At 46.9% G+C, this 18,488-nt stretch overlaps 6 protein-coding genes across 7 annotated transcripts; 2 read left to right on the forward strand and 4 right to left on the reverse strand.

The window, feature by feature from the left end:
- The first annotated feature begins 179 nt into the window (after nt 1-179).
- LOC6621698 (leucine-rich repeat-containing protein 18) lies at nt 180-2,407 on the forward strand. The gene is made up of 5 exons (XM_032717206.1): nt 180-917; nt 976-1,158; nt 1,238-1,385; nt 1,645-1,956; nt 2,217-2,407. The coding sequence occupies exons 1-5, from the start codon at nt 587-589 to the stop codon at nt 2,377-2,379; spliced, it is 1,137 nt and encodes a 378-aa protein (XP_032573097.1). The 5' UTR covers nt 180-586; the 3' UTR covers nt 2,380-2,407.
- LOC6610036 lies at nt 2,391-3,513 on the reverse strand. Of its 2 annotated transcripts, XM_032717208.1 has the most exons (4): nt 3,351-3,395; nt 3,161-3,287; nt 2,742-3,097; nt 2,391-2,681 (listed from the first exon to the last, which is right to left on the reverse strand). In XM_032717208.1, the coding sequence occupies exons 1-4, from the start codon at nt 3,359-3,361 to the stop codon at nt 2,528-2,530; spliced, it is 648 nt and encodes a 215-aa protein (XP_032573099.1). In that variant the 5' UTR covers nt 3,362-3,395; the 3' UTR covers nt 2,391-2,527. The 2 variants fall into 2 exon arrangements, with proteins under 2 accessions (XP_032573099.1, XP_032573098.1); XM_032717207.1 differs by having other exon boundaries at nt 3,161-3,513.
- A 53-nt stretch (nt 3,514-3,566) lies between these two features.
- On the forward strand, nt 3,567-6,782 carry LOC6610037 (EF-hand domain-containing family member C2). Its single transcript, XM_002034617.2, has 6 exons — nt 3,567-3,727; nt 3,810-4,074; nt 4,130-4,683; nt 4,804-5,323; nt 5,391-5,912; nt 6,044-6,782. The coding sequence occupies exons 2-6, from the start codon at nt 4,024-4,026 to the stop codon at nt 6,692-6,694; spliced, it is 2,298 nt and encodes a 765-aa protein (XP_002034653.1). The 5' UTR covers nt 3,567-3,727; nt 3,810-4,023; the 3' UTR covers nt 6,695-6,782.
- On the reverse strand, nt 6,710-9,284 carry LOC6610038 (2-hydroxyacyl-CoA lyase 1). Its single transcript, XM_002034618.2, has 4 exons — nt 9,109-9,284; nt 8,394-8,589; nt 7,087-8,326; nt 6,710-7,023 (listed from the first exon to the last, which is right to left on the reverse strand). Exons 1-4 carry the CDS (start codon nt 9,157-9,159, stop codon nt 6,804-6,806), a joined length of 1,707 nt encoding a protein of 568 aa, XP_002034654.1. The 5' UTR covers nt 9,160-9,284; the 3' UTR covers nt 6,710-6,803.
- A 378-nt stretch (nt 9,285-9,662) lies between these two features.
- On the reverse strand, nt 9,663-11,918 carry LOC6621008 (sodium channel protein Nach). The gene is made up of 5 exons (XM_002045165.2): nt 11,039-11,918; nt 10,245-10,981; nt 10,050-10,167; nt 9,886-9,995; nt 9,663-9,831 (listed from the first exon to the last, which is right to left on the reverse strand). The coding sequence occupies exons 1-5, from the start codon at nt 11,398-11,400 to the stop codon at nt 9,692-9,694; spliced, it is 1,467 nt and encodes a 488-aa protein (XP_002045201.1). The 5' UTR covers nt 11,401-11,918; the 3' UTR covers nt 9,663-9,691.
- Nucleotides 11,919-12,015: 97 nt separating this feature from the next.
- On the reverse strand, nt 12,016-17,707 carry LOC6621007 (sialin). The gene is made up of 7 exons (XM_032717205.1): nt 17,613-17,707; nt 14,101-14,165; nt 13,636-13,790; nt 13,004-13,546; nt 12,664-12,943; nt 12,358-12,599; nt 12,016-12,290 (listed from the first exon to the last, which is right to left on the reverse strand). Exons 2-7 carry the CDS (start codon nt 14,117-14,119, stop codon nt 12,132-12,134), a joined length of 1,398 nt encoding a protein of 465 aa, XP_032573096.1. The 5' UTR covers nt 14,120-14,165; nt 17,613-17,707; the 3' UTR covers nt 12,016-12,131.
- Nucleotides 17,708-18,488: the final 781 nt, after the last annotated feature.

Consider the following 18,488-nt stretch of genomic DNA (forward strand, 5'->3'; position numbering starts at 1 on the left):
TTTGCCACAAAGCTCTTGCAACATGGGAGCTTCGAAAGTTTGCCCTTTGCATTTGGCTTGCAGCAACGACCTTGAATGCACAGCCACAACCCGAAAAGGGGAGGGCGAATCAATGCACCAGGAAAATTCAATGTCAGTGCCAAAGCTCGGAAGGCATTTAACCGCCTACAAAACTGAACGGTATACTTTCGGGCATTCATCGCATTACGTATACGCCGCGCTGGTCAGTGAAAGGTGCTATGATGGGCGATTCGTTATTGCAACAATAAATAAGTAAGAAGAAAATAAAATTCGAAGGCGGTGCTCGCGAGAAATTGCGACAGGCGGACAGTGAGACAAATTTAGCCGAGATAGATAGAGATTCTTGGTGGAGAGCAAACTGTTGCTGCTGATTCTAGTGGTGCTGCCACTGGGCCTGAGCCACTGGGTGGCTGTGGTGGCGCTGGTGGCGGTGGCAGTTTTTGTTTGGCGGGCGGCGGTGCCAAATGATGATCATGACCGCGTAGAGACGCAAATAAATATAATTGAAACACGATCAAACTATAAGCAAATACGGCAATTGTGTAACTGCAACGGCATCGTCAACATGAACAAAACGATTCTGCACTGGAGCTATCTGAATTTCAAGGATGTGCCGATGGATCTGTTCCTCTACGAGGACCTCGAGGAGGTCTACCTCAAGGAGAACTTCATCTCGGTGATACCCAAATGGCTGCTGAACATCACCACACTGAAGTTTATTCATTTGGCTGGCAACAATCTGAGTGAGCTGCCGGTGGACATCTATATGCTGGAGAATCTAGAGTTCCTGGACGTATCCAACAATGAGCTCAAGGATCTGCCCCCCACATTGGGTCTCCTGTTGAATCTCCAGCAGCTGAATGTGTCGGGCAATCAGCTCACCGAACTTCCAGTGGGTGAGTAGGATGCTTTACAGTCCCCACCATGGAATCCATTCACTTGTACCGCTTGCAGAGCTCAATGGTTTGCGCAATCTGGAGCACCTGAACATCGGCAAGAATCAATTTCGCCGCCTGCCGGTGCAGCTGAGCGAGTGCGTCCGCCTCAACGAGCTGAATGTGAGCGACAACGAGGCGCTGGTCCACATCCCCGAGCGCATCTCCAACCTGCCCATGCTGCAGTCCCTCGCCGCCGATCGTAAGTACACCCGGGTATCGGTATCCGGATCGTGAGATCGGGGATAGTAGAGCACACTAATGACTGCTCTCGTTGGCAGGTTGTGCGCTCGTCTACTTGCCGGCTGCCCTCTCCAAGTTCATGAACCATGTGCGCATCTTCCACAACACCGCTATCAACTACATACCCATGGTCTATGAGAGGTTCTATCAAAACTTTTACGACAACCGCCAGAGGAATACTCCCGTGTAAGTTACTAACTAGCGAAGAAATTGGCGCTGCTATGATGATTGATTGATTTGATTGATTTATTTGGCAGCCCAATGTCTTTTAGTTTCGTAAACAAAATTGGGTCTTAATAAATACGAACTGTTTGTCGGTGATGTGCATTTCCTGGCAGATTGCCTTTAATCATGACTAAGGGATTTCAGCTAAATATTAGAAAGCAAAGGGAAAAAATATAAAAAATAAGAAATTAAGTAATTTGCAACCATGTCCTCTTTCTAGCGCCGTTCATCGCAAGGGTTTGTTTTGGGTCCGCGAGCTGGAGACCAGCACCAGGTTGCTGCTTCCGGTGGGCACCCGCACAGTATTTCCGGTTCCGTCGGCGGAGAACCGGGTGTCGCTCTACGACGACTGTCTGCACGCTCTGCAGACGCTGAACCGCTTCACGCCCGTTTATGAGAATGTAGCCATGCACCGTCTGCTCCCAGAACCGTACATCAGTTCCCACATCAACAATGGACCCATCGCCCGCTGCACGAACTCCACCTGCTCCAGATGTCTGTATACCTCGTACTACTTCATTATTGTGAAAAGGTGGGTTGGGGTTACGCTAATGTTTGCTCGGCGTTAGTCATGTGGTCATTGTTTTGATACCGCCCAAACCGGTCCGCTTTCTAATTGGGAGAAATGGACCTATCACAATCGCAAGAAGTACAGTGAAGACTGCTTGCGAAGGAAATGCTTTCTCAAGATTATACTTCAATCGTAATCCTTTCTTTAAATTGCGGTTTTATCTCTAACAGTGCCATATTATAGTTTGTCTTGAATGATTAATAACCTATTACCCTTTATAGGCGTGGCAGTACGTCCAAGCAACTCTTCACCTGCAACTTCTGCACCAACCGATGTGGTCTCCTTTGGTTGACCAGCAATGATAAGAAGTACTACCAATTGGCTTGGCGAGTGTCAGATGATGACGACGATGATGAGGAAGAACACATGGCCAGCAGCAAATAGAGCTGCAGTAATTGAGATGAAGTCGCTGTATATAATTATTCAGTTATTACATTTAATTATCATTAATTAGTTTTGTACATGTCATGTAAATGTTATCGAACTACTGACAGCCAGCGCCATGTGTCCAAAGAGAAATCGAATTCTACGGCTAAAGAAAACTCTGTTTCGGTCCTCGCTCATGGAGGTGTATGTAGTCATCCAAAACGCAATGATGGGCCTCTGGAAACGTATTTCGGCAGTCAACGCCATGGCGACCCATCCTGTAGGCATCCAAATACCTCACGTCCAGCGTGCGATGAGGTCTAAAGGATACATAGAGTTGTCTTCAGCTTGAGCTTGTGCTTAAGTGAAAGTCAACTTACCTTAACAACCTGTGGAGCAGTTGGGCGTAAAGTCCACTATGCTCATCCACCTGACCATTCTCGCAGATCAGACGTTCCAGACAGGCACTACCATTTTGACCCAACTGGTTCATATAGGCCTCGGCGAACTTGAAAAGCAGCAGTTGAGGCTCATCCACCAAAAGGCGAGCTGGAACCGATGGAGGAGCTGGGTGGGTCAAGGGTCCCTTAAGATTTCGGGAGCCATCCCACAGTTTCCACCAGTAGATTGGAGTTTGTGGCTCGTTGAACTGATAGTGAAAGTTCATCAGCCAAACCAACTGGCGCCACGCCTTTTTCTCCATAAACGGAACCGGAAATGCACATCCCGAAACAAACTGTAGTGACACACATGTATTATTGTATATCGATTAATACTCAATAAATATTTGATGTCCAACCTTGACTACCCCGCCATTCTGATAAATCAGGAACCGTTTTTGCCTTCTGTGATGTCGCCACGATGTGAGATTGGCCTCTAAAGCACTTACAGCCTCCAGAGTGAAAAGGAACAGTATGGTTTTCGCCCTATATTTGAGGATCATGTGCCAGTGGAAACTAAAAATAACACCTCATGGCTTATTAACTCACAACAGGTTCATGTTGTCCGCTCGAGCTCTTGGCAACGTATACCGCCGCGATTCTTACAGCTCCGCAGTCATGGCATCGTTCTCCGACAGTTTGTAAGCCGGCGAGATAGGTGTGTGTATGGTGTTAAAGAGAGGTGAGAAAAAGCACGTGATCCAATGGGTTCTCTACTTTTGCCTGTCCGACTAATTAGCAAACACTGCGTCTGAGCCACCAGACCACTGTAAACGGTGGCCATGACTTTGGAAAGTCATTGGAGCGATTGCAGTGATGGAAATGTTTTCGGGTTCAATGGAAACGTCGCAGCGACGTGAGTCAACTACAGGTCTGGCACTTGACGGTTGTATTTGCCTCTTAACTACAAACTGGAGCATGTTAAGGTAAGAACATTTACATATTTATATATATTATAAACATAAGTGGAAGGAGCTGACCCATACTTTCCTTGGAAACCGCTACCAGTGGCATTACCATAGTTCCGTTTGTTCCATTTATCGAACAGCAGCGTAAATGTCGGAACACTCAAGCAGTCCAGTCCAGAAATAAATTGCGTGGCGTTAACTGCCATATAACTGCTTTTGGCTTCGAGGCAAATGTAACCACAACGATTTGGCCAAGGAAGTGCAGCAAAATTTGATTTTGGTTTAGACAAAAGAGTACGAAATTATCTGTGAAAATGATGCGACTACCGGGAATGCCCATGCTGCCAGGTGCGCAGTTCTACGATGTAAGTAATTTGCGATGGGATATCCTCCTATTATTAACCTGCGATTTCCCGACAGCGTGGAAAGCGTCGCCATCCGCGACAGCAAACGCTGATGCACTACCAGGGCATTCAGATGCTTTCGGACCGCCGGGAGCCGGAACTGGTGGAGCCCAATGGCATTGTGGCCGATCCCAAGTGTCCGCCCGTGCCTGCCCAGCTCAACAGCCTGTGGGCTCCGAAGGCCACCACCAAGTTGCCGCCCTGGTTGGCCTACGACAAGCAGGTGCTGTGCTTCAACGCCTACTTCAAGGAGAACCTGACGGAGATCTACCACGCTCCCTACCAGGTGCGCAAGGTGAAGATCTTTTTCTACCTCGAGGATGGCACCATGCAGGTCACCGAGCCGAAGGTGGAGAACTCAGGCATACCGCAGGGCTGTCTAGTTCACCGCCAGCGCATCCCAAAAGCTCCACCCACCGACCGCGAGTTCATCTCCATCTTCGACCTGAACGTGGACACGGATGTGCAGATCTTCGATCGGGTGTATCACATCAGCGGATGTGACATCTTCACGCGGCAGTTCCTCAATCGAGCTGGCATCTTCGTGCCTGAGGCCAAGCAGGAGCCATGGTAAGTCAGGGATTCCTCTCTCCACATTTAAGTATTTTAATTTCAAAAAAACACTTTAAATGAATATTGCTATAGTAATGATGAATTAAATAAATCAGCCAACTTGGATTTCTTACTTAGTGATCCCACAACAGAAATTCGAAAGCGTTCAGGCTTGAAGCAAACGGGTAATACCTGCACTTCGGCTGTGCCCAAAAAACATGCGTTTGCCCAGTTCCTGGAGTTCGACAGGCGAGTCCTTAAGTTTCAGGGATATTGGAATGATCGTAGTGAGTTTGGTGATGTGCGAAAGCTGGAAATCTGCTACTATCTGGCCGATGACACCATTGACATCAAGGAGAAATTTCCACGAAATTCTGGGCGCGAAGGACCCACAACTTTTCTGAAACGAGGCAAGTTGCCAAAGGAGTTCTCTGGTCTTCCTTTGCCTGGGCAACAAACGGCCATGACGTTGCTCAATGTGCTGGGAAACAGTATGCGCGATGTGCGTTACGTAGCCGACCCGCTGAACACTGGTCAAAAAGAGGTGCAACATTACACCGATCAGGATCTGCAGATAGGCGCAGTGCTAAATGTTTTTGGGAGGACTGTCGTACTTACAGGCTGCGATCAGTTCACACAAAGCTACTACAGAGAAAAAGTAAAGTAAAACTAATCTTATAGTTCATATATCATAAATTAAGTTGACCTGTTATTCTGTTTTTAAGTACGGCATCCAGGAGTTTTGCCCTCAGCCGATTCCAGAACGAAGTGATATTCGACCGTACACTCAAGGTGGCATGTCATCCCGTCGATTGCCACCCTACAATGGCTGGGGTAGCCACGAGGATTCCGAAGGCAACTGCATCACCGTGGAACCCAAACCACCACAGGCCGACTTCAAGAAGCTCTTCAAATACGACGGATGCATTCTGCGCTTCGGAGCCAAGCTGATCTCGGCCATTCGGGACAATGGAGAGCGCGACTTTGTCATCAGCTACTTCCTGGCCGATGACACGTTGCAAATCTATGAGACGTCACGTCGAAACTCGGGCTTTCTGGGCGGCGAGTTCCTTAAAAGGGCACGTGTACCACTGCCTGGCCAGGATATGTTCAGCTCCTCAAGGCCTGAATACTACAGGGCCAATGACTTCTATATAGGACGCACAATGACTCTTAAGGATCACATTTTCCACATCGTTTCCGCTGATGAGTTTACGCTGATGTACATGGAGCAACATCCCAGCGAGGTAAGTATATTTTATCGAGAGTGTTCTGAACCAATTAAATTACTTCCCATGTCTATTTAATCAAGTATCATCCATATACCGTTATAGTAACAATTCTGTAATACCGCTTTACATATATATTATATTTTCAGTTCCCCGTGGCAGACATTCGACAAATCATGCAGAAGATACGGGAGGCAGTGCGTCCGGATTACAAGCAGTTCGTGCTGCGCTGCAAACCGGATGGCGACCTCGGGGACTACACCACCGTTAGCTTTGAAACGCTGCGCTCGACTCTCCTGTCCTATCTGTCCAAGGATTGCCTGCTCAACCATGAGATCGTGACCGTGTGTCGCTTCTTCTCGGCTGAGCAGGCAATGCCTCCCAGCTGCGACAGGAATCGAGTCCGCGCTGCAGCCCAACTGGAGCTGAAGCGAGCTTTGTGGAACGGCGTGGATCAGCTAAACGATCATCTGAGCCACATCAATCCGGCGTGCAAGCCGTACATCAGCGAGGGTCAGGTGAGGTCCACTTTGCGAGGCTGCCGGCTGCCCTTCAGCTTGGAGCTGGTGGAGGACATACTGATGGTGCTGCAGCGCAACGGACAAAATGAAATCGAGGTGCGCGACTTTCTAGCCTTCTTCAACATGCGCAACGACCAAGTGCCCGACATTGCTCCTATCAACATTGCCTTTGAGCTGTGCCCCAAATTGCCCTTCCTGCACAAAGGGCGCTTGGTGGACTTCACCTGGTTCCTAGACTACCTTGGAATAGAGGAAGAACTAAAGCGAGCCAACAATTAATGAGTAGCGAGGGCGTATCAAAAATTGCATGTATATACAGAAAAATTCGTGGCAATATAACTTTCGGAATGGTGAACATCGTGCTTAAGACCTAAACCCTAATGGTATTCTACAGTTTTGACTCTGTGAGCCAGTTGAAGGACTGCGGCTTGCGATCGGATGACGGGCTGATGGCCACGTTAATGATGGTCGGCCTGTCGGTGAGCTGATTGGCCGCCTTGACAGCCGCCTGCAGCTGTTCGATCTCTGTGCAGAAGTAGCCCTTCATGCCGAACATTTTCATCATCTCCTCGTAGCGCACCTGAACTCCCAATGCCGATGGTGGCGTGCTGCAAGATAAGATTAGCCGTAAGTAGTTGTACCAGATAAACCGATAAGCTGCTCGCACTCACATTTGAGTAAGATCGCCCTCACTGCGAATGGCCTCAAAAGTGTCCTTGTCGAAGCCGCCATAGATGCCATTGTTGTTCACAATCACAATGGTGACGGGTAGCTTATAGCGCACCATGGTCTCAATTTCCATGCCCGAGAATCCGAAGGCGCTGTCGCCCTCCACGCACAGGACTCGCTTGCCGGGCGCAAAGTCGCGGCAGAAAAGCGCGGCGGCCACGGCGAATCCAGGTCCCACGCCCATGGTGCCAAAGGTACCGGCATCCAGGCGATGACGGGGCTGCTCGTTCAGCAGCATGGAGCGACCAATGTCCATGGTGTTGGCCCCCTCACTAACAATGATCGTGTCCTTGGGCAGCAGCTCCCGGAGATGGTGGAACACCGCGTAGTAGTTGAGCGGCGTCTCCGTGTTCAAGGACATCTTTTGCACGGTGTCGCGGTTCTGCTTGCACTTGACGGCCAACTGCTTCCACCAATCCTGCTCGTAGCCGAAGCGGAAGTTAACAGCGTTCATTTGCTCGAACAATTGCTCGGCGAACGGGCGGATGTCCGCCTGGATGGCCACCGAAGCCACAACCGAGTTATGCAGCTCCTCAGGATTGATGTCCACCTGGATAAACTTCACGTCCTTGTCGTAGCGTGGAGCCTTTCCGAAATGGAGAATCCAGTTGAGGCGAGCGCCTAGGAGCAGCACTACATCGGCCTTTTGCAAGGCCAGGGTGCGAGCCGAGGAAACGCACTGCGGAGCCGTGTCGGATACAACGCCCTTGCCCATTGGGGTGGGGAGGAAGGGCAGGTTGGTGTTCTCGATGAAGTGGCGCAGTGTGTTCTCGGCATGGGCGTAGGCGGAACCCTTGCCCACGATCACCAGGGGTCGCTTGGACTGTCGGAGCAGCTTGGCGGCCCTGATCACATCATCGTGTGGGGGATAGGCTAGTGGGGGAGCCGGATGGGCCAAAGCCTTGTAGATGCGGGCCTCCTGGGCCTTCGACTGCAAGATGTTGCCAGGGAAGTCCAGGTAGGCAACTCCAGGGCGTCCATAGGTGGCATAGCGTACCGCTTTTTCCACGTGCAATGGAATTAGAGCAGCAGTGGCCGGACGGGCAGCGTACTTGCAGTACGGACGGGACAATTCGACCTGCGGGCACTCCTGGAAGCCTCCGATACCCTCGTGATCCTGGTTGGTGGCACCGCCAATGACGATCAGTGGCCAGCAGTTCACCTGGGCGTTGGCCATGCCACCTGGTTGGTAAATTGAAAGGGATTAGTAAGGATTAGCCCATCTGGGATAACCTATTCGAATTCTTACCCGTAACATGGAGCAGTCCCGGTCCGGACACAACCAGGCAGACTCCTGGCTTTCCAGTCAGGTAGCCAATGGCCTGGGCAGCATAGCAGGCGGCCTGCTCGTTGCGCATTCCGATGTACTTAAGTCCGGCGGCCTGGAAGGCCATGGACAGCTCGATGACCGGGATGCCGATGATACCAAAGACATATTCCACGCCCTTAGGAATAAAGTGTACATATTAAGATTATCTATTCAGCCATCAATCAATAAATCAAGTCAATAACTATGAAAATTTATAGAGCACATCACTATCCAATGTGCAAACACGTTCTTAAGTGATTTGCCCGGAATCCGGTTAAAGTTTTATTGATTTTAATCTGCCCCCCGGCGATAATCGCCGCTGCAAGCACCAAGGTGTTTGGGTCGTGGTCCCAAACCTTTGGAACATGGTCTTTATCAAATCCGCTCCGTCTTTTATTAACCGGAGTAATCGGGGGCCATTCCCACCAGCGAAACAACAACAGCAACAACAACCACACTTAACCAAGTGTTTTTGAACTTTGCACAACAAACAGGTACCTCAAGATAAGAGACCACTCCATTGTTCTTGCCAGCGCCACAGATTCCGCGACCGTTCACAAATGGCATATATAGTAGTTGGGCAATATCCCAAGTGCAGAAAAGTGCACTGCCAAAATGTCGGACAAATGGCTGGACGACCAGGTGATCCTCTTACCTGTTGCTTCAATGACTCGGCAATTATCTGCACGGCTTCAACCTCGGCCATTTTGCGCGGTTTTCAGTGAGAATTTTACTAAAAATGTATTATACGCCGCCGCTTTTACTTGCGTACTGGCCCAAGAATTTGTTAAACAAATTAAAATGTAGAGTCCAACAGAAGCGGTGACCGCTATCGATGCATCGGTATCGATGATTTCCTACCCCCAGCAAATCGATTGTTGTGGCTATCGATGCCCACAGTCAGTGTGTACTTATGCGATCGTCGTTGAAAGGAAACATGAATTTTTATTTATGCGCGTAAATTCAGTAAGGTAACTGCATAGCTTAGATCATTTCGTCAGAAAAATAAAATGTCAGTGGTTTTATTAACATTGTTAGTATTTGAAACACTCTCAGCCCTAGTGACCACATATCGTAAAAAATACCAAACGTGTGTCAAAATCAGTTGTGTAAAAATACCAACAGTGACATACCATATAGTTATCGGTGCGACAGCCCTTTTATCGATAAGTTCTAATTTCCCGCCTATATTCGAACTTTTTTCTAAGATACTAAAATTTATTTATTTTTTATTTGTTTTATTGCCACGCCTTCCTGGGTTGCTGAGCCTTCTGCAGTTGGTAGTTTATGTACAAGCGATATGTGCAATAGTAAAAGAACTCAACCACTGAAATCATACTTAGTCCCAGGCAGAGGTTAAAGATGCCACCCAAATCCGCTGAAATTAATAAAATTTAAAATATTTCATCTTTGAGACGGTATATCCACTCACATAGTAAGCCAATCCAAGACATAACAGTCACTTTCCGGATAACTGGAACCACTTGTTTGGCCAAATAAACCCGGAGCACAAAACTGTCGTTGTTAAGCAGTTCCGGAGAGCTGTGGATTAAAAACTAGTCTAGAACCCATTAAGTAATCCATATTATTACTCACTAGAAGCGGCTGACTGAGTACTGATGCTGGTTGAGATCGGTTTTGTAGGACAGCGTGGAATAGGTGACATCATAGCAATTGGGCAGGCACTGATCACATCGCACACTTTTGAAGTTATCTACCGAGATGAAAAGGAAAACCCTTTTTGTTAAAGGAACCCCTTTTTAAATCCCTTAAAGCCAAAACCCCACCCACCATAGTTGGCAGAATAGCAGAAGGTGTCGTTTAGATTGCACTCCTTGAACTTGTTGCCCACGATGGGCAGCAGATACGGATGGCAGCCGCACTTCTGGACGATGGCCTCCGTCTGGCAGGCGAGGAGACAGGCGGCCTGGCGATAGTTGCTCAGCTGCAGGTCACCCGAGATGAGGCAGTCCCTCTTACGTTCCGAAAGTTCTAGCACCTCCACCGAGGAGCTCTGCACCGTCGGCGATACCTCCACAAAGCTTTCGGATTGAGCAGTAATTGTTACCGAAGTAGCCGCCTCAGTCACATAGTCCATGGGATGGTGGACCAGTACTATCAGGCCGGTGTTTAAGTTCCGCTCGCTGCCCTCCGCACCCACGAAGGTCAGTCCTCCGTCCATGCCAAAAATGTTAGCCGAGAAGGGCACGAAGCTGGCGTTTCTGGGATTATAGTTGAAGGAACAACAGGGTCCCAGGTACGCAGTGGTGGGTATGAACGATAGGTACTCGTGGCTCTGGTTGCACTGAAACTCCGTGTGGCCCCAGAAGCAGCGTTTCACGTAATCGAAGCAACCCGGACTAACGGCCATGGCCGCCTCCCAGATGGACACGTTGTTCAGCCGCAGAACGGCGTCGGTGGCTCGATAGCTATCGTGTCCCGGCGGCTCAAAACTCTGATCCGTGAAGGCGTTTAGGAAATCGAATCCGGCGATCACCTCTGCCATGTCGTACTCCTTGGGAATTTTACTAAAAGGGAAGCAAAACTGTAAGTAGATATCCTAAACCCACTTCTCTGCTCCTTACAGCGTCTTGACATAGCGATCGACCCGCTCCGAGTTGACCACCTTCGGACTGCAGATGGTAACGCCCGGAAAGGCGACGTCCGTAATGGAAAGATCATTGGAGATGGTGTTCAGGATGGGATAGGAGTAGAACTTCAGCCACAGCAGCAGGGTGAGGTAGATGCTCAGCAGGAGTAACTGCAGCAGTACCGAGGACCAGATGAACCGAGACAGACCGTAGGTACGATTCCGCCGCATAAGCCACATGCCGCTCACCTTAGTCCGCTCCGTGTACTCCCAGAAAGTTGCCAGTATGGCTGTCCTAATCGAACTTGGATCCTTTCGACGCTTTCTGCTGGTTGGCCACTTTCCCGATTCCATCATTTTGTACTGTCTGCACCTGGTGCTCAACTTCCTGGCTTTTATAGGCCACGCTAGTGTCCTTAATGCCTGAAATAATGGGTGCTAATTATAGGTTAATTAAGTGACTAACTTGTGACCAATAGCCGTAAGTTTACTATTCTAAAAGTTTATTGGTCGAATTAATTAACTTGTACACTAGAAGCCGTAATTATAATACACTAGTGTGGATATAGTAAATATTTTGAGTAACTTGTGATTCCCCCAATTTCTATGACTAAATCTTTTAATTTTGATTTTAAACCGAATTTTCACACCTTATAAATTGCTTTTTTGACTTAGTCGCTAACCTACTAACAACTTGTTGGCTTCGAAGTTAATACGCAATTAAAAGCGTCAATTTGTTGGCTAAAAGTGTCCTCAAAATCGATTAGCATTTGACTAATTACGGGTGTCAATTCCGTTTCTTCAACCATGAGTTCCTAATCAGCAAACAAACTCAGCAAAGAGACCCAACCAGTTCGAGAGAGTATATTCCCCGACCAGGCTAAGGTCGTTGTGCCAATCTAGGAGGAACTGGTTTCGATCTCAACTGACTCGTGAGTCAGAATTCACGTGCGCGGAATGAAAGCATTATGATTAATAATAAATACACGGCTAAGGTTTTAATAGAACTCTCCATAAAGAAGTACACAAGAAGTCGTTATGGCATAATACTTAAAGTACATAATCACAGGTGATTGCCAGGGCACAAACTACAACTTTGTGTTGACAACATCCTCTCGCGACTCGGTGGTCTTAACCTCGTTCCACTTCCGGATCTTGCCCGATCCGAAGACCCAGAAGAACAGCGCGGGCAATATGTAGGCAGCGGCTCCAATGATGAACACCCAGTGCCACTGATCGATTGTGTTCTATGGAGTATGAAAAATTCATGAATGATACGGATACTCGGAACTTCTAATAATAATCAACACAAACCTCGTTCTTTGTAAAGGCGGCCACAATCAGGGGCGAGAAGATTCCGGGCGTGGTGCCAACACAGTTGATGATGCCATACAGCGTGCCCGCATAGTTGGGCGCCAGATCCTGTGAGTTGGCCAAATTGGAGGCGGTGGCAGCTCCATTGAAGCCCAGCGAAATGGTCATGATGGCAACGCACACATAAGGATCGCGACCAAAGTAGGCCAGGATGATCAGCATGATGCCGGGCAAGATGTGAGCTAATCAAAGTAAAATCAGAAAGTTATAGTATAATAATAAGGTGAATAATATAGCCACACTTACAGGGCAGGCAGAAGGCCTTGCGCATGCGAGTCACTGACAACCAGCCACGTCGACGAATCCAATCCGCCACGGCGCCAAAACCGAAGGCGCAGAGCAGACGTGCCACATGCGGCAGGCTGGACAAGAAGCCGGCGGACGAGAGATTGAAGCCCAGGACCTCGCTCAAGAACTTGGGCGTGGCGGTAATCAGGAAGAACAGACCCCACATGCTGCCGTAGTGGAGCATCATGAGCGACCAGAAGGGCAGCGACAGGATGAGTTCCTTGTATGGTGGCCACTTCTACAAAGGTAGCAACAAATGTGTAAGTAAGTACTTCTTGCTTTTTATGGACCAACATACCTTCTTGTTGCTTAGAGTGTCACCCAAGCTGCTCTCGATATATTCACGCTCCTTCAGACTGATCGTATTGTGCTGGGCAGGGGTGTCCGCCACCAGGTAGAACCATATGGCGACCACCACCAGCACGAATATGCCCACAATGTAGAAGGCCCAGTCCCAGCCCAGATTCTCGATGATCACACCGCTAATGGGCCATGTAATGACGGTGCCAAAGGTGCCACCCATCAGCGAGGCCACAAACTTGCCCTTCTCATCCGGAGGCGACCACTTGGACACCAGGCTGTGGCAACACGGATACACGACACCGTTGAGGAAGCCGATCAGGAAACGCACGGCAAACACCGCATATTTGTCCCAGGCAGCTGCCGCCGGAGTCAAAGCTGTTAGGATTCCAGCCACGAGGCAACTGTAACCTGCCACATTTCTGGCTCCCAGCATCTCGGCCAGAGTGCCGGCGGGGAGTGAGGTGATCATATAGCCATAGAAATAGGCACCCAGCAGCAGAGCCTGGTCAGATTGCGTCCAGTTGTAGCGTGGTCCATACTAAGTGGGATATGGCAAATATAAAATGGATTAGATAGGATTGATAGAGGATAGTCCTTAGTATCCTGATTCCCATTGATCGAACTCACATCGGGCAGTACCTCCACCTCCGTTCCATTCTCGTGGCTGCTCGTGTCCTCCACCATGGCGATGATGTTGATCGAGAGATTCACCCGCATCATGTAGCTGAGGAGGCAGGCCATGAAGAGCATGATCGCCACGTTAATCCGCTTGGGCACATAGACTGCAAACGACAGCAAATATTGATTATTGACCAACGGATCGTTATTAAATTCATAAACAGAGGTACAGGCAGGCCTCTCGCAGCACATTAGATCAATTAGCGAATCGGAAAGATCTCCCCATTCCCGTTTTTTGGGGGACGGGTCACAGATCTCTAATGGGCTGCGCGTGCGCAAATCTCAATATTTGTGGTGGATAACATGTCGGGGATTTCGGGGATGTCGGTGCTCCGCTCCGATCGAAGATCATCACGTGAGGCCTTATTGACGACAATTCCGAGCGTGTGGCCATAATATATTTTGGGTACTTACAGCACGGCATGAAGGCCATTTCGGCGGCTTTTGTTATGACTTCGTTGCCTCGCGTCGCTTGTCAGCTAAAAAACGAAGAAAAAAACAGGAAAATGTCATGCAGATCTTCGGATGCAGATCACTTTACATACGAGAGCGGGTAAATCCCCAGGCAATCGCCAAAAAAACAAAATATTTGCGAATTTATTGAATTAAATTATGGAGGCTAAAAATGCCGAATCATTCAGGGCTATTTTCGGAAACGCTAGATAAATTTCAATAAATTTACATACCCGTTGTCCAACTCATTATTGATTTGCTTTTAATTTGTTTTTGCTCTATTAGTTTAAGGAAATGAATAATGGTCTTTTAAAAAGCAATTCATCACTATTATTAAGTAAGTACTATAATTGAAGCTCTAAAATTTTATTAATTATTAATGCACCGAGTAAACTGAACTGAAAACTTGAAAAGTTGCTTTTTTGGCTGACAAACTTATTTCAGCTAAAAAAAAACTGAAAACTTAATCGGTGCTTAGTTAGAACTGTCGTCTAAATGACAATAAAAATACAATTTAATATTAGTTCAAATGCCCATTTCCGTTCACTAAATGCAACACACAGATAACTTCAACAATCTGTAATTATTGTTATATAGTAACTAACAAACTCAAATTGTTAACTTGCACGTGTAACGGTCTATTTGGTCTTAGCCTTGAATTTTTTGCGTTATTTTTTTTCATATCGGTCGAGAGTGCTTTTTGGCATTATCTGCGTGCAGTGCACTTGTCAAATTTTATAAGCACGTACTCGAAAACCGGCACGTGAGTGCCCCGTTTAGTCAAATCGAGTTGCGCTCGAAATGACAAAATGCATAACTAAATCGAATTTAAACAATTTCGTCGCCGATTTAATTTCGTGTCACCAAAGTGTCGAATGGCATTGGCAACGTCAGAGGAAGCAACATGATAATTGACCCGTGGCATGCTATGTCCATTTTCCAATCTAGCCATTCTAACTCTATCTATGGGATATGATCTGGCGATAATATGGCTTAGATGGCAGATGGGAACTAATGTTCTGCTAGTTGGATCATTTAAACAGCTGTCCTCGCTGCATTTCGCACAAACAAAAAAAAGATATGCTATTCAAGTTTGCGCCATAAAGGCACTTAATACATACTGGCGTTTACCATAATTAAGAATTATATTGAAATCGAAAATGCAAGTGCCTAAATTGGATCGACTTCCCGTACTAAACACACACCACAATCCAGACGATTGTCCCCTTAAATGATGAAATCCGATTAAAGGTCCGGCTGAGAAGGTGGCCATAAATATATACCCACTTTATGCACGCTGTGATAAGCAATCTCAACACAGGCAAAGTGTTACCTGAATGGAGCCAAGGAATGTCCAAGAGCAGTAAAAATAGCTCCCTTTCTATCCATTTCTAGACGGGTTTTTCGTACCACATCCTGTGCACTAGACCACAAGCTGGATTATGGCAAAAAAAGAAGGCAAAACCAAAGGCCATCTAAACCTTTGGGGCATATGGGTTTATGGCTTTATGGTTGCATATGGTTTTAATTACGTGAGTTGACTGCGAATAGTGGGAACTAGTTTTGGGAACTATTGATGTGCACTAAGTGTATTGAAATCTTTTAATTATACCCCTGCGCAGAGATCAAAGAACGCGACTAATGACCTTGGCATTCATTTTGTGCGCACTTCTGACTAATTGCAGGGAATGATGTTACAGCGATCTGGGTTCCCGATAAAATGCTGAAAGCCCAAACAAATCATTAGGTTTTGTCTCTCCCATATTTTCACTATATATAGATGGGCCATTAAGTTAGCGCCAGCTTCTCGTTCTAATCTACGGTGTTACGCCCTTATCAACATCCTCGCCATTGAGTTTATAAAATCAGCTCGGAAATTTATGGGCCATAAAGAGGTGTTTTATAGCGCATGGGCATGGTCGTGATAAGTTTTAGTTGGCTATATCAACTGGCGAACGACCATCATTAGAGTCAGGTTAATCGGCAATTAGCCGCAATCGCAGTGGACCCCGTTAATAGCGAACTGTGTGTTTACCACGTTAAATGATTTGATTTATGATCGATTCGAAGGATCCCATATGAGCCATATATTCGTATCACTATATACCATATTCAGGTCAGCCACGACTCCCAAGATGAAGCAACCGAGTATTCACGGGTATTCACAACACGCGTTCCATTTACATAAGACTCGCTGCTGGCTGACTGGCTATCCAGTTGGCACCATTTAAGGTTGGTCTCGTCTCTCTTCGCCCTTTTCTCGGGATCCTCCAGTTCCAGCATGCCCACATCAAAGTGGAGTTCGATTCTGGCATAGTACTCTGCTGGTTGTTTCACCGGCAATCAGGCGTAACTGGCTAAAACAAATCAAGACCGGTAATGAACCCACTTCGCTTGTCAGTTATTGTTGTGGAACATTGTATTTGCTCAAATTGGTTTCTCATAGCCTCACTGGTTGGAACTGAACTGCCATTTTGCACCAATTCCCATTGAAATCATATAATTTGTGCTGTTTTTTCTTTTGTTTTTAGTTTTGCATTTTTGCACGTTATAATTAAATTTCGGAGAATTACGTGGCGCATGAAACTCTAGCAATGATTGTAGTAAATGCCTGTCCAAATCAATGCGACAATTGTGAATATTATTGCACGCACATGCTAATAGAAAATCACGAGTGTGAAGTGAATATTTTTTATTCACAAAACTAAGAAAGTTCGCCGAGCGAACGCTTCGAATGCCCCATGAATCCAAACCTGTACCTGCACAAGCTGGAGTCTTCTTTCGATCAACCTGTCCAGCCTGGGTCCAATGTCTCTAATCCTGAGCTGCAACCACCACTCGGGATGACAGTGGACCAACTTGTTGCCAAGGCGTGGTGGAACTAGCGCTATTAAATTGAAATTGCTGGGAATGGTGGACGGTGGGGTCGTTGGTCGCGGTTCAATGAATCAAAATGACGAAACCTGTTATTATTTGGGATGCAAATTTTCGGGTAACTGAAAATAAAACGGTCAAAGCCTAATTAAGCTGGCATTCCAATACGATTCGAATCGATTTTGATTTCGATTTCTCTCTTCCGAAACTCTGAATGTTCCTATTTGATTTGAATACGTACAGCGAAACATTCAAACATAATATGAAAAGGGGGCCTGTCTCGGCCGATTTCTTCGCATCGATTTGTTATGGAAAATTTTCAATAGACCATGGATGTAGACCCTAGACCCCACACACAACAATCCATCCACTCGCGATCACAAAACACTCCAAGTCATCTTCGCTTATCTGCGCGCTCGCACTTCTTCGTGGCACCAATTTTGCAAGGAATTTTACCATTTTTACCCACAAAAATAACATCTCATCTGCACGCAGCTGCAGTAATTTTTTCTGTTTTTTTCAGTTTTTTTTAACTGCTCGAAGAAAACTGGACTTTCTCGTCGAAATGCGTGGAAATGGCTTTGCTGCACCGAACTCACTTTATGTGGCTGCCACTTGTTGTCTAGGAGGAGCTGCTCAGCGGGCGAAACGGACTGCTGAGAACGTCGCGCGGCGAATGAAGCTAAATCGGCGGTTGCCAATGGCATATATACATATACTTGGGGCGACGATTTAAGCAAAACTTCCACCTGCCGCAGTCGCAGTCTCGTTTTCAGCGGCGGCAGCAGCACCGGTTAAAACGGTTAAAAATGGTTTAAATTGCTGCCGTCGGTTGAAGCTCACCGTCGGCGACTGCTTTTTTAACGCTTTCTGATAGCGTGCCAAAAATCGCATGCGATTGTGCCGCGAAATTTGTTAACAACAAATCTCACAAAATTGTGCTAAAATGTAAGCCAATAAACACGGTGACTAATAATTCAAAAATATTACTAATTTTTTGGGCACATCCCAGTCCAAACTGGCGAATGATAGTAGTATTCATAAATTTGGAAAAAATATCACCATAAAATACACGTGCTGTAAAAACTCACTTGACCGTTGTTTTATAACTTAAATTTTTGTTTAATTAGCGCACTTGGCGAATGCCGGTGAAAAGCCAGAGCAGAACAAATACTATTGACACAAGTTTATTTATAATTAAGCACTCGTCTTCAGACGCAAATAACTTCTCACACTCCTCACCTTGGGTAAGAACGCTATTTCCAGCGTAGACAGTTGGTAATCCGAACCCTTTGGACACATCCGACTTGTTCCACCGCTGTAAACGACTTGATTTCACGGCAACAATTGGCTTCCTGGCCAACTATCTCACCCTGGAGTGGCTTATAAAGTGCTTTATCTCCAGCGGTTATCCGACTTGTACCAACACAGAATGTACATGTTGCCAGCCCATAAAGCTTAATTGATGCATTTAG

Source organism: Drosophila sechellia, chromosome 2R (genome assembly GCF_004382195.2).
Source record: "Drosophila sechellia strain sech25 chromosome 2R, ASM438219v1, whole genome shotgun sequence".
Taxonomy (NCBI): domain Eukaryota; kingdom Metazoa; phylum Arthropoda; class Insecta; order Diptera; family Drosophilidae; genus Drosophila; species Drosophila sechellia.